At 34.3% G+C, this 15796-nt stretch overlaps 1 protein-coding gene across 1 annotated transcript in view; it reads right to left on the bottom strand.

Annotated features, from left to right (window-relative positions):
- Positions 1 to 15796, bottom strand: part of LOC145246771 (beta carbonic anhydrase 1-like) — a 139679-nt gene that overhangs the window by 11398 nt on the left and 112485 nt on the right. The window contains exon 2 of the mRNA XM_080108554.1: positions 9689 to 9910. Coding sequence (XP_079964680.1) covers positions 9689 to 9910 — 222 coding nt within the window. The remainder of the gene's footprint in view (positions 1 to 9688; positions 9911 to 15796) is intronic.

Here is a 15796-nt window from a genome sequence, read left to right on the forward strand (position 1 = left end):
AAAGACTTAATTATTGAAAAGAGTGAAAGTTTGAAAACATTAAAATTATATTTGGAAGAATTGACAGCACCTTCCTCATGTTAAAATTTGCTTTCTAAATTTTCATGGCGATATAGTTGTGTTCTCCATGGTATATAAACGTTGTCTAAATTCTAAAATGAAATATGCATGTTTAAATGCACAAGTGCCAAGTATTTTTTGGACAGAACATTGTTATTAACTATGTGAAAAAGGAATTCTAAATTTACAATTACAAAATTCATATTTTCAGACAAAACACATTTTTTTTAAAAAATATGCATGTAAAAAAAATTATTAAATATATTTTCACTTACTATTAAGTATTTTTGTACAAAAACATTTAATATGTAAGTAAAAAAAAAATATGTATCATATTTCCTTTGTGTAATTGTAAAAAAAAAAATCTAATGAGAAAAATATACGTAATAAAAATAAACTCAGTTTAATTTTTTATACATGGCCCTAAAGTACACAGGTAACTGAATTTCGCCCTTCATAGTTTTCTTCTGAACTACTTAGCTTGAAATGCCAAGTTTTGGTCGTTATGCAAAAAAATATGGCATTTTTGAGATTAAGGAAGGGCTATCAGTTGTGCAAAGAATGTTTTTATTTATCGATGATAACTGTATTATATAAAACCCACCATTATTCTTACAATCACATTCCTAAAATAAAAATACAAAATAGCTTCATCATTTCTGGCCATAGAAAATCACAGATTTAATTTGAATCTTTGAAACAGATAAAGACTAATGTGGGATATCTAAAAACAAATTGACTTTGCTCGTAAAACTGGGAATGACAAACTGGAAATGCACCTGATAGCTAAAAGAAAACAGAGATGCCAGTTGCATAAACCAGAAAAATGTTAAAATAAAACAATGCAACAGGCTAAATGAAACAGGTTGTGTATTCCATATACTAGAAAGAGTGTGGCAATAAGAGGAAGTGTAGGTATCCACAATGTTAACAGTTCGATTCTTAATCAAAAAGAATTGAGGGGTTTTTTCCTCCAACTAAAACCTCATTTTTTGCAACTTGAACAATAAAAAGCATTGCATTCTTATATAAAAAGCATTGTATTCTTATATAAAAACCATTGTATTCTTATATAAAAACCATTGTATTCTTATATAAAAACCATTGCATTCTTATATAAAAACCATTGCATTCTTATATAAAAACCATTGTATTCTTATATAAAAACCATTGTATTCTTATATAAAAACCATTGTATTCTTATATAAAAACCATTGTATTCTTATATAAAAACCATTGCATTCTTATATAAAAAGCATTTGTCTTTTTTATCTTAAGTACAATGGCAAGATACAATGCTTAGTCAGGTCCAGACTGGGTTAATGACTAAGAACCACATTCTGAGGATATCAAGGAAATGTTCCATTTTTAAGTGAGAAAATTTACCCGTTTAATTTGCATTCAAAGGAATTTATTCAGCAGATCCAACAACAAATGATTCGAATGAATATATGCTGATATTCTAAAGCGGCGTTGTATTGACATCTGACAAGAAAATGTAAATGGGAATCACAAATATTTTGTAGCATGTAAAAATAATGTAAAAACAAGTGAAGCATGCATGGTCCCCCATGAGTGCACAGTGAACGAGGCATAAAAAATGGCGAAGTTCAGCCCCCCCCCCCTCATTTAGCCCCCAAAGTCCCCGGGTCTTAACATATTTAAATTTGAGTTCAGCACTATGCAAGACTGCTAAGTAGACATACACAGAAAATTTTGAACAAATATGGTAAAATAGTCCTAAAAATGGAGTGTTTTTATTAGCCCTAAAAGAGTCCAAGAGTTATCACGAAGTATAGACAAACAAAATTATATAGAAATCAGTTATAAAACTTTTCAAAAAGTTTTATAAAAATTTAATGCATCAATTCTTTTAATAAGCACAAAAGTGTCAATTTTAGTTATTTTAACCCGAAAGGCACCCTTAAGGGAGGGGGGGGGGCAACCAGAGTTTTCCCGGAAAATCCGTTCTGTTACTTTTTTACTTCTATCATGTTTAATGTTTGTGCAAAATTTCAAAAAATTCCAAGGCGTAGTTATTGAGAAAAATGCAGGCAGACGAACGGACAAGGGTGAATTTACAGGTCTACCCTCCTTTTGTCGAGGGACCAAAAATGGTATTTTTATGCAAAGCTAGTATAAGAAAGAAAGTAGAAAATTCTATCAGAAGTTAAGGATTAACAATTCGGGTTACATTTCAGGATATTGCATCACAAGCAAAAAGTCACTAGCAGGGGGGGTGGCGGGCCACCCTGGGCAGCACATGCCAGAGGGCGACATTTTGAGAGGGCAAAAATAGAAAATAATAAAAATAAATAAAAGCCAACAAAAAATCTGAAATTTAATATCAAAAGGAACTTTTGAAGATATCGGAATATAAAAAATGTGTCCTTATTTTCTGATTCCAAAACCAATTCTTTTAAATTTTTAACTTAATTTTTCATTATTGGTACTAATGATAAACATTTGTTTTTAAATAATTTTTCATTATTGCTACTAATGATAAACATTTGTTTTTAAATCACTAAAACTAAAATGATATCAAAATACGATGTAAATTTTTTATTTATGAAACAAAAGATTTTTTTTTTAAATTGCATAAATTCTCCAGGTAACTTTTTTTTTTTTTTTTTTTTTTTTACACAGTGATCACCACTTATCAAGGCCCGGAAGCCACTCAGGGATAAGGGTTATTGCAAGTACATTACGTTAGTGTGGAGACCTGATGAAGTGTCTACTCAAGGGGGCGGTTCATTAGGAACTTGTTAACATTGGACTTGAAGACATCCAAGTTGTAGTCCGGTGGGAAGCAGGCAGATGGAACAGAGTTCCACAGGCGTGCAGTTCTAAGAAAGAAGCTTTGTTCATGGAATCCACGTTTTGATTTAGGCACAGATAAAGAGTGGGGAAAATTATTGACAGTGGTTTCATCTAGACGGGTGTTTTTCGTGAAAGATTGGCGAGGGGGGATCAGAGATTGGAGCTCAGACGAGCACTTGTCATGGAAATAGCGATAAAACAAAGATAGGCTCGCAATGTCTCTTCTGTGGGAGAGAGGTTGCAGGGAAGAGAAAAGGGCATCCCCCACTAAGACACGAAGATGTGGCAGCAGTACTCCATCCTTGGACGTACTTGGCTTTTATATAGATAGAGAATTGCATCAGCAGTGAGATATCTTCTGGAGTGGTAGAAGGACCCCACCATTTTTCCAGCGACTTTGGCAACAGACTTGATGTACGTGTTCCATTTCAGATCAGGAGTAAAGGTCAAGCCCAGAAGCTTGTCAAAACATGGAGGCTCCCCAAGACGAGAGCCATCCATTTCAATTGCTGCCAAATGGGGATCAGAGCATTGATGATGTAAAGATAGGAGCTTGGTTTTAGATGCATTAAAAGTAACCAGCTACCTCTTCCCCCACTGTACCACGTGCTCAAGATCAGAGAAGAGAGAATCAGAAAGAACTTTGTCATTTACGGCCTTTGATGTGTTCCCATAGATAGTAGTGTCATCAGCATAAATGTCAACAAATGATTTAAGTATGTGTTACAGGCGATCATTGATATAGATCAGGAACAGAGTTGGGCCCAGGATGGACCCTTGAGGGACTCCAGCATTAATACTGTGGGCCTCTGATTTCTGCCCATCAACTACTACTCTTATGAGCCTATCAGAAAGAAATGATTTAATAATTGAAAAAACATTTCCAGTTATACCGTAGCTGGAAATCTTGTGAAGTAGACCTTTATGCCATACCTTATCGAAGGCCTTTGATATGTCAAGAGCAATTGCCCTGGAAAGGAAGACTGTTGAGAGATTCACTAATCCTATGAGATATAACTGTTAGCAAATCAGCTGTAGATCTAGCAGAACGGAAACCATATTGCATGTCACTAAGAAGGTTATTTCTGCTGAGGTGGTTGACTACTTCTCTATTTAATATGGATTCCAGCAACTTACTCATGACACACAGGGGACTTATTGGTCTGTACTGAGAGGGAGATGACTTATCACCTGAGTTATTAAATACAGGGCATACTGATGATGTCTTCCAGGGTGTTGGGAAGCACTTCTCCTTAAGGCAACGCTTAAACAGTTTTGTAAATATGGGGACAAGTTCTGGTTGGAGCTTTTTCAAAACTAATTGGAATGCCGTCAGGGCCAGTAGCTTTACTGGAATAAAAGTTCTTGAGTAGCTTGGTAACATCATGCACAAATATTTATATGTTGCATAGCGTGTTGTCTGCTATAGGAGGAAATACAGGGAGTTGATGGCCTTCGTCACATAGGGTAGAATTAGTTGCAAAGTTCTTGGCAAATAGTTTGGCTTAGTCTAATGCTGACGAGATGACCTCGGGTCCATTGATGATGGTTGGGATAGAATGCGCGCTTCTGTTCAGGATCCTATTTGCTATTTGCCAAAACTGGTGGGAACCAAGCTGCTGCTCAGCTACTTTGGATTTACCAGACTGAGCATATAGCTCTCTTGCATTTTACATTACTCTTTTACAGTGGTTGCTGAAAGCAGCTTTAGTCTCAGTACATCTATTACGTTGGTAGCTATGGAAAAAGTGATTTCTGTGAGGGATGAAAGCAGCACATTCTGGGGAGAACCAAGGTTGGCTGCTAGGTTTTTGTTGGAATTTTTTGGATGGTATGAATCGGTCAATACCTATAATTAACCATTCGGTCAGATCTGATACTATAGAGGACATCCTTTTTAAAACATGGAATGCAGAGGTAGGTCAGATATGAATGTACGGAAGCTATCCCAATCAGCCATAGTGTATCGATATACAGTATGGTGGAGAGGTACGTCTGAAGACTTATTTCATTTCATTTTTATCTTAACTGATACAACCGAGTGGTCGGAAGATCCCAAAGATAGAATGAAACATGGGCATAGCTCAAGGGAAGTTGTTAGAAAAAGGTCTAGAAGGCTTGCATGCTGACCAGTAGTATCGGGCATACGGGTGTGTTCGTGGACAATCTGGGTGAGGTCATAGGCAATGGCAAAATCATGACAGACCCTCCCCTCATCATCTGTCTTCTTTGAGTGGGTCAGCCATTCCACATTGTGGACATTGAAGTCACCACAAATGTGAATGTAAGCCGAAGGATGAGCAGACAGGATGTGATCAAGGATGGAATACTGTTGTCATATCTGGGCAGGAGCTGCTAAAAACAGCCTATCCTGCCTTGACAGAGTACAAAATAGACTTTGTGGCTTAGTGGGGGGATGCCCTTTTCTCTACCCTGCAACCTCTCTCCCACAGAAGAGATGTTGCGAGCCTATCCTTGTTTTATCGTTATTTCCATGGCAGGTGCTCATCTGAACTCCAATCTCTGGTCCCCCCTCGCCAATCTTTCACGAAAAACACCCGTCTAGCTGAATCCACTGTGAAAAATTTCCCCCACTCTATATCTGTGCCTAAATCAAAACGCGGATTCCATGAACAAAGCTTCTTTCTTAGAACTGCACGCCTGTGGAACTGTTCCGTCTGCCTGCTTCCCACCGGACTACAACTTGGATGTCTTCAAGTCCAATGTTAACAAATTCCTAATGAACCGCCCCCTTAAGTAAACACTTCATCAAATCTCCACACTAACGTAATGTACTTGCAATAATCCTTATCCCTGAGTGGCTTCCGGGCCTTGATAAGTGGTGATCACTGTGTAAAAAAAAAAAAAAAAAATTTCTCAGATATTCTTTTAAAGATAGTAACTCTGCTGTTGTGGGGGCGATAGAGGGCAAATATAAATGCGGTGGTGTAAGCAAGTGCAATCCAGAAGCACATATAAGGTAAATTAGGGTCTTCTCTGGAGATATCCCTACTACAAGGAAAGCCATCTTTAATGTAGGCACATATTCCATGCTCATGGCGATCTTGGGGGTCAGATTTATCTGTTAAGTTAGAGTATCCTTTAATTATGAACTACTCTAGGGAAGTAGTCAGCCCTATGCCAGTTTCACTTAGAAATAATATGTTCGGTTTCATCTCCTGTAATTGTGTTTCAACCTCTGGAAGGTTGGAACGTAGACCCCTGATGTTGGAGAAGGAGACATGGTAGTAGGGATCTACGTTGAAGGATGGGGTTCTAGGTTTATTCGTGTTTTTTTTCTGGAGATATTTCATGTTGCAGTTTGGGGATTTATGGAACAGGTCGACAAACTTGGTTAGAGCAGGTTGAATTATGTTTTTGTTTTGAAAAATCTTTTGTTTTGTTTGTTTGTGTATCCAGTCTTTATTTGCTTGTTTACATAGCCAGTTAATTTAACAATTTTTCAATAATTTGAATAATATATTTTTGTTTTGAAAAATCTTTGGTTTTCTTTGACGATGGCTGTATATGTATAGGAGTACTGTAATAAGATGAAAGTCTCGGACTAATAACAGTAGTTCAAAATTAAACCCTTGATTGTAGTTCCTTGAAAATAAATATTTTGTGGGATTTTTGGAATTTTGAAGGTTAACAGGTTATCAAATACCAAGGGTGGGAAGCAAAAACAGTTATGCCACTCATCACTAATAACAGTAGATAAGCTGATCAAATCATTCTTTTTTTTCTGGCCAGGAAGAGAAAGAATGATCATGTTTAGAAACTGCCAGATAAGATGTACTATATGTCAGCAGTATTCATCCTAGGAAGGTTGAACCAGCTTCCCCCAAAGAGACGACTGCAACAAGAAAAAGGGGAAAGAAACAGACTTCACTTCATCTACTGAAAGCTTACATTTCAATAACGTATTCAGCTATCTGCTGTCAATGAAAAGATTACAGGCTCTCTGGTGGTGATCGAAAAACTCACATAATGCTAGTATTCATTGTCTTAGATGTAACAGGTCTTTGAAATTAAGGCTTTCTCTTTCAAACGGTTGCATAGTTTTTATTAACCAGTGTTTTGCCTCATCAAAATCATGGTTGGTGTTCAGTCAACACCTGGCAGGATCTGACATTTTTAACATCAACAGATGACACCAGAATCTATGGCAACACTTTGAAAGCCAGCAATGACCAAGATTGTTCTGATTCTCTCTCTTCTGATCTTGAGAATATAGTGAAATAGGGAAAAAGGTGGCTGGTTGATTTTAATGCATCAAAAACCAAGCTTCTCTCCTTATCATAAACACTGACTCCCAACGTGCTCCAATCGAAATTAATGGGTAGTCGTCTTGGGGAAACTCCATGTCTTGACAATCTTCTGGGACTGACCTTCATTCTTGATCTGAAATAGAACACGTACATCAAATCTGTTGCCAAGATTGCTGGAAAAATGGTTGGATCACTTTACCGCTCCAGTAGGTACCTCACTGCCGATGCAACCTCTATCTGTATAAGAGCCAGGTACACCCTAAAATGGAGTACTTTTGCTACATTTGAACAGGAACTGCTCGGTGCACCCTATACAGCCTTGATAGAGTTCAAAACCAGCTTTGAAACCTAGTAGGTGGTGTCCTTTCTTCCCTTCAATCTCTTTCCCCAGAAGAAATGTTGCGAACCAGTCTCTGCTCTCATTATTTTTATGGCAAATGCTTAAATGAACACGAATCTCTCCTTGCCAAACTTTCACAAAAAACGCTGTACTTGCTACAGCCATTATATACAATTTCCTCCAATATCTGTGCCTAAATCTAAATGCAGATTCCATAAACAAAGCTTATTTCTCAGAACTGCTCGCCTGTGGAACACTGTTCTACTGGCATGTTTCCCAGTTGACTACAACATGGTAGCCTTCAAATCTAATGTAAACAAGTTCCTGTTGAGCGGTTCCCATAAATAATCAAATTCTTCGCAATTTACACCATTAACGATATTACAACCTTACATTCATTAACCCTTATCCTTCAGTGGCCTTCAAGCCTTGGTAAGTGATGACTCCCAAGTAAAAAAAAAACAGGATTCCAACAATGTAACACAATCATATTTGGTTTGACATCCATTTTTCATGCTGGCATATGTTGGAGCACTTAAAAATTGATTTCCAAACTAACTTATTTCTGGCCAGGTCTTTAAGTCCATTCTTAAGATTTTCTCCAATATTTTCCTTGGCCTTCACCTGTGAACTGAACCTGCTACCTCACCTGTTCTACATCTAACCAAAGGACTCTCGTTCATTTTTTCAACATGGCCATACTATCAAAGTCTCCAGTTCTGCACACATCTTTACTGCCCGGATTTTATCTGCTGATCTCAGAAGATATAAATCAATCTTTAGAACATAGCACACCATCATATCATTCTCATTTTATGAAGCAAAGAAAATGTACAAAAAAAATTTCATTTGTTTACACTGTAATATATTTCAGTTATTTTATGATCTAATTGATAATTGCCCAAAGTGATTTTAGATGGAATTGAAAGAATTTCAATTCTGTCTTTAAATTCTGTGAAAAAATTAAGGCTTACTGAAACTTACTTGAATGTTCTGTTGAAATAACAAACATTGCCTTTTATATATGTAGCACTGCTAACCAAGTCGAGAGTTGATCATTCAAGCTCTTCAGCTTAAGATTCATAGGTCGTATGAATTTGAGCAAATACATAGAAGACATTGCCAAGACTGCTGCAAAGAAAGTGGATTCTCTCTACCTCACTCGAAAAATACTCACTTGACAGTACCATATATCTCTATAAGGCCACTATTCATTCATGCATGCAGTAGTGTGACCACGTATTGAACTGATGCATCAATCACAAGTCTCTCTATTAAACAGTGTAAAAAAAAAATCTAATAGGTCCTGCACTGTCATCCAAACTTTAACCTCTGTCTCATCGCTGCAATGTTGCATCCCTGTTCTTGTTTTACAAGTACTTTAATGGAATGTGCTCCAACGAACTCAAAAACCCATGATCAGACAAACAGCAAAATTCCACGCCTTTACTGTAGTGATCTTTGATGTTGCAAAGCCTTTTACTCTGAAAGTTTCTTCCCTTGAATTGCTAGACTTTGGAAATCCCTCCAGTGTCCTGCTTCTCCGACTGTATTAAGATGCAGACGTTTAAATGTAATGTGAAAAAACATTTCATTGCTCATCTCCCTACTTAGCAATCATGTTCACAGGAATATTTTAATTCACAGTGGGCCCTTATGTCTTGGCGGCAGTTTGCCATTGTTTTGGGGTGAATATGAAAAAAAAAGAGTAAGGGTCTATCATGTATGTCTACTGAGTGTGATGCATGAAGTGAAAAGCTGGACAGTGACGGTTGAAGACATACGTTGCATGAACGAGAGAAATAATTTGAGAATAATATATGTAATGCAAGTCTTAAAGACAGGCTTAATTCTGATGACGTCAGAGAAAGATTAAATCAGGACAGTATAATAAGTTGTGTGCAAGAGAGTAGAATTCAATTGTATGGTAAAGTCGAAAGAATGGATGAGAACTTTTGGGTTTATAGATGTAGAACAGTTGATGTAGCAAGTTTAGTTTACATGGGAAAGGTCAAGGAAACGCATAGGAAGAAATGATAAAGACAAAAGAAAAAAATAACTAAATCGGGTCAGACATAAGTTAATTTAAACGTCAATTCCTTAAAGCTACCCAACACATAAAACAAATGATTCATTTTTTTTTAATGAAATAACAAATCAAAGAACAAATTCGAAAAAGAAAAAAAAATGTTCTCACCTTGCAATCTGAATGCCCACAAACAAAGACATGTCGGACATTGCTAAGACAAGCTAGTTCCAAAGCAGCTGGCTCAGTCGTCATCGAGTCAAACGATACACTTTCAGCAGGAGGGATGAAATTTCCCGCATTCCTGAGAATAAAAGAATCTCCGACATCGAGTGTGGCAAAACGAGACGTTAAAATACGACTGTCCATGCAAGTAATGAACAAAGATGTTGGCTGAAAAAAAATTTTAAAAACATATTTAAACAATAAAAGTGATTAGAAATCAAAAACTTTTGTAAACATCATTTTTGTCATTTTTTAATTAAAGTTAAAATATATTTTTTAATTAAAGTTAAAATATATTTTTTAATTAAAAGTTAAAATATATTTTTTAATTAAAGTTAAAATATATTTTTTAATTAAAGTTAAAATATATTTTTTAATTAAAGTTAAAATATATTTTTTAATTAAAGTTAAAATATATTTTTTAATTAAAGTTAAAATATATTTTTTAATTAAAGTTAAAATATATTTTTTAATTAAAAGTTAAAATATATTTTTTAATTAAAGTTAAAATATATTTTTAAATTTAAAGTTAAAATATATTTTTTAATTAAAGTTAAAATATATTTTTTAATTAAAGTTAAAATATATTTTTAAATTAAAGTTAAAATATATTTTTTAATTAAAGTTAAAATATATTTTTAAATTAAAGTTAAAATATATTTTTATCTAGATAGATTTCAGGCCGAGGAAAGGCTATGACAATGCTATGCAACGTTATGGGTACAAAGTGAATTGAGAGAATGTCTGGATAAAAAAACGAGAAGATGGACATAAATGCATCCAACTGCTCTTCTTGGCCAACACCTTAACTAGAAGTTTCTGCAGCCTGTCTGGTGTCTTCAATGGTTCAAACAAAGCAGCAGGTCACCCAGAAGAAGAATTTGTATCATCGTTCCGCCTGGGCTATGCAAGCATATTAGTGGACAACATCCATCAAAGAAGATCTGGCTGAATTCCCAACTGTTCTACATCTATCAAAATCTCTCATTCATTCTTTCAACATGGCCAAAGCCTCCCGATTCTGTACACATTGCCTTATACTGTCGAGATATATTCCTTTTGATTATATATATATATATATATATATATATTTTCAAGCACATCGGATTGAACACAACTAAAATTACTAGAAGTCATACCTATAAAAAAACTACATCCCTTTTTATACCAGATCTCATTTAACACCGGGAAAAATATACTAACAGTATTTAATAACTAACCAGAAACTAAATAAATAAACTATAAAATAAGAAAATCGAAATTAAAAATATAAATAATTCGCCCCTAACCATCCTGCACCCAACTTTAACCAATAAAAAAACTATAAATACACTAAGCCTCAAAGGAAAAGAAAATGACAAAAATCGCTCCTGATGATAATCAGATGCACCGATAGAAAGCGCTCGAGTAGAATATGGCTGAACAACAACTTTTGGGCACCATTTTATACAACATGCCAACTGAATTAAAAAAAAAGACTGCTTGGCAAATCAGAAAGATATCCAGAAAAAAAGAATACCTGCTGAGTTCAATCAGATAGGCTTGAATAATGACTTGCTGCCAAAATATACATAATAAATAGATACAATTCTGCCATTACTAACCAGCAGAGTTTTACCACTGTTAACCAAGAGAAGAATCTTTATACACAGTATGGAAGTAAAACTTTGCCAGTGAGAGTTGAAGACAGAAGTTAAGCAATGTTGAGCCTGATCAATATCTAGTGGAAACACTAGGTGCTGTATGTGGGATGACATATCTTAAGGCAAGAACTGCATAACCCTAATGTCATCTAATCTGACTAGAGGTATATATGCGACTGAAGACTCATTTATGAATTTAATAGTCCTTAGAAACTTCTTCCTTTGAAGGAAGCCAGCTCAAGCTCATTTATCTCCTAACATGTTCCTATTATTACTGGATTTGTTTTTGTTGTTTCTACTCTTTAACAGCAGTCCTTTTCTCAATCATTAAAGACTGCATTGTTTGAATTATTCCGACTATTTTCATCTCGATTATTATCTTTACAATATTTCAGCCAATGTAACTTGTGACTATTTGCAGGTGCATCTTGATAAATTCAGGAATTTATAAAGAATTTCGAAGGTTAGATTGTTCTTATTCTGTCAGCCATGATAAGTTAGAAATAACTTATTTGGATTTTTAAAATTACTTAACTCTTCTTAACTAGATGATGAATATAATGAAAAAATTGAAAATGATGAATGATATTTTTGTTGATTTTGGATTTGAAGATGACCATTATAGCACAGATAGGAAGTTCTAGGAAACTAACTTTTCATGGAACTTTTAGCTGACGAGAGGCATATGGAAGAAATATGGAAGAAATATGGAAGAAACAAATGTTCTCAGATGTACAACGTGCTGCAGCTTTAATCTGAATAGATATGTCTTTTTTTCTTTTTTTTTTGTAAAATATTTCAACATTTTTTATAGCTTTTGATGATTTCCTAATAAGAAAATGTTTTACTAATTGAGTGAAAGGCTGTGGCGAGAAAAACACATGTCCACAAGAAAGAATTTTTTTTTTTAATACAACAGTTGAGCTAGACACCTAGAGAGAAAAATTATCAATTATATAACTTAGAAAAGAGACTAAAATCCTGTTTATCGTGTGAAGTCAATTTGTTGGTTAAAATTACATTTTCACACACACTGACCGCAGTTACTATACAAATAAAAGAAAAAATGGGATTTCGTTGGATAGTAAAACGTTTTCATTTTTTTTTTTTTTTTTTTTACCCAACACAACGCTTCTGTTGTTACAAAGTGGGAAACTCGGTCACCTTTTTTAAAACTTGACACAGAAAAGATGTCATTGAAGAAAATTAAATCATCAAATTATGCAGGACCAACATTCACTTCTATCACATAGAATAAATGTTAGATCCCACCAAATCCCTTCTAATGATAAATAAAAAAGGTTGGGTTAATGAATGCCATGCAATCATTGCCAATGAGATTGGAGCAAAACCAACGGCATATTTACAATTAGCAGCATCGTGTGGATATGGTTCCAGATAATCGAAAGTAAATGTCTTACTTTTATTCAATAGCATTATCCCATAAGTTCGTGGAATGAGAGGGGTTCATACTATCCCCAAGTTATATTAATTATGTTGAACTATGGCGATTACAAGACACTACACTGGTGCAACAACAACATTCAATAACCCTTCTGTTTCCAGCGGTATAAAATCAATGAGAAAATCGCCGACTGGAAGGAGAAAAACTTCCAACACCATGTTGGTAATGTAAAGAAATACATTATGCTCACTTTTGCATTTAAACATAAAACACATGTGCCAACATTTAACCATAAAACACATGTCAACATTTAACCATAAAACACATGTCAACATTTAAACATAAAACACATGTCAACATTTAAACATAAAACACATGTGCCAACATTTAACCATAAAACACATGTCAACATTTAACCATAAAACACATGTCAACATTTAAACATAAAACACATGTCAACATTTAAACATAAAACACATGTCAACATTTAAACATAAAACACATGTCAACATTTAAACATAAAACACATGTCAACATTTAAACATAAAACACATGTCAACATTTAAACATAAAACACATGTCAACATTTAAACATAAAACAAATGTCAACATTTAAACATAAAACACATGTCAACATTTAAACATAAAACACATGTCAACATTTAAACATAAAACACATGTCAACATTTAAACATAAAACACATGTGCCAACATTTAAACATAAAACACATGTGCCAACATTTAAACATAAAACACATGTGCCAACATTTAAACATAAAACACATGTCAACATTTAAACATAAAACACATGTCAACATTTAAACATAAAACACATGTCAACATTTAAACATAAAACACATGTCAACATTTAAACATAAAACACATGTGCCAACATTTAAACATAAAACACATGTGCCAACATTTAACCATAAAACACATGTCAACATTTAAACATAAAACACATGTCAACATTTAAACATAAAACACATGTCAACATTTAAACATAAAACACATGTCAACATTTAAACATAAAACACATGTCAACATTTAAACATAAAACACATGTCAACATTTAAACATAAAACAAATGTCAACATTTAAACATAAAACACATGTCAACATTTAAACATAAAACACATGTCAACATTTAAACATAAAACACATGCCAACATTTAAACATAAAACACATGTCAACATTTAAACATAAAACACATGTCAACATTTAAACATAAAACACATGCCAACATTTAAACATAAAACACATGTCAACATTTAAACATAGAACACATGTCAACATTTAAACATAAAACACACGTGAACATTTAAACATAAAACACATGTCAACATTTAAACATAAAACACATGTCAACATTTAAACATAGAACACATGTCAACATTTAAACATAAAACACACATGAACATTTAAACATAAAACACACATGAACATTTAAACATAAAACACATGTCAACATTTAAACATAAAACACATGTGAACATTTAAACATAAAACACATGTGCCAACATTTCACAAAATCCGTTGTGATGTGAACTAAGAATAATCGTAATCCTTTTCAATTTTGAATTCTTTCCATATCAATCCTGCAGCAGTCGCTGAAACGATTTTAATAAAGTTCAGCAATATTTTTTCAAAGTCTGGAAAGTTGTACTAAAGTTAAGGCAACCTTAAAATTGACGTCAGATCCCAGCAACAAATGACATTCACATGAATACAACATGCTCATGCAAGGAAACGGTGCATGCGCGCGAGAGCCATGATTATGAAAAATGGGGGCTTTTGGCAGTTCAAAATAGCTGGATATAAGGAGTGAGTTTTTCGCTAGAGAAGATGACTTTTTTTTTTTTACAATACCAACAAGCATCCAAAGCATCTAGATGCAACGTCGTTTGTGCATGTTTTGCTTGTTGGTATTGTAGTGAAGAGAAGTACTACTGCTGCTGATACTAAGAGCAAACGTCTGGTGCTAGTGAAGAGAAGAGCATAATCCTGTATGAGTGTGTGTTCTTTCAACTCTAAATAATTTACATAACTGAAATAGGAATTAACCAAATATATTTGTCAGTAGGAATAGAAAGTTATTGATTTAAGATTATGTTTTAATTTTTTTTATATTAAACTTTGAAAACATTTACCTGATTCAAACACTAACTCAAGCTGAATGAGTGACGCAATGGGTCACTTTGTTCTAACGCCATAAATCTGCCTTAATCACCAAATCTAAACAAAATTCCTATCACGCTATTCTACCTTTAATAAAATTTATTGCAAACATAGTTGCTACTACACTCATTCAGGAATCTATATTTACATATACATATATATATATATATATATAATAGTGTGCGTGTGTGTGTGTGCACACGCATATGACACTCCTACAATCCATACCACTAAACTCTATTTAGTGGTATGGATTGTAGGAGAGTGTGTCATATGCGCGCGCGCACACACACACACACACACACACACAAACTATTACTTAATCCCATCTAGAGATGGTACACCACTTTTTAAGGTTACAGTCGAAGCTCGAAGTCATATCGTATGTATATATACTCTCCTACATCCCATACCACTGGACCGATTATGACCAAACTTGACATGATAGTCTGCACACTATTTTTTCAAGGTCATTTAGTGCGATTCCACATAAACTCCCCCACCTAGGGATGGTGCACAGTAAGTTGGGGTCCGTCACTTCTTTGTGAATTTGAATCAGATCACCCTCCTCCACACCGTCCCCTAACAAATATTAACCATTGTGATTCTTTGTAATTGTTTCAATTTTTATGTGTAATAATATAACTGCCAACTTTGATATAACCTGTTTGCTTTAAAGTTCAAAGTTGGATTTCAGTCACTTCAGAAGATATTTTTAAAATTTTAAACACCTTAAGAAATAGTTGCTCTTACAACATCCATTTACACTTGCCCACGAAGTGGGTACTTGAGCACACAGCAAAGTCCCGTGCGAAGTGGGGGGAATC

The sequence above is a fragment of the Euprymna scolopes genome, chromosome 24, assembly GCF_053919585.1.
Source record: "Euprymna scolopes isolate OS-2025 chromosome 24, ASM5391958v1, whole genome shotgun sequence".
Lineage (NCBI taxonomy): Eukaryota > Metazoa > Mollusca > Cephalopoda > Sepiida > Sepiolidae > Euprymna > Euprymna scolopes.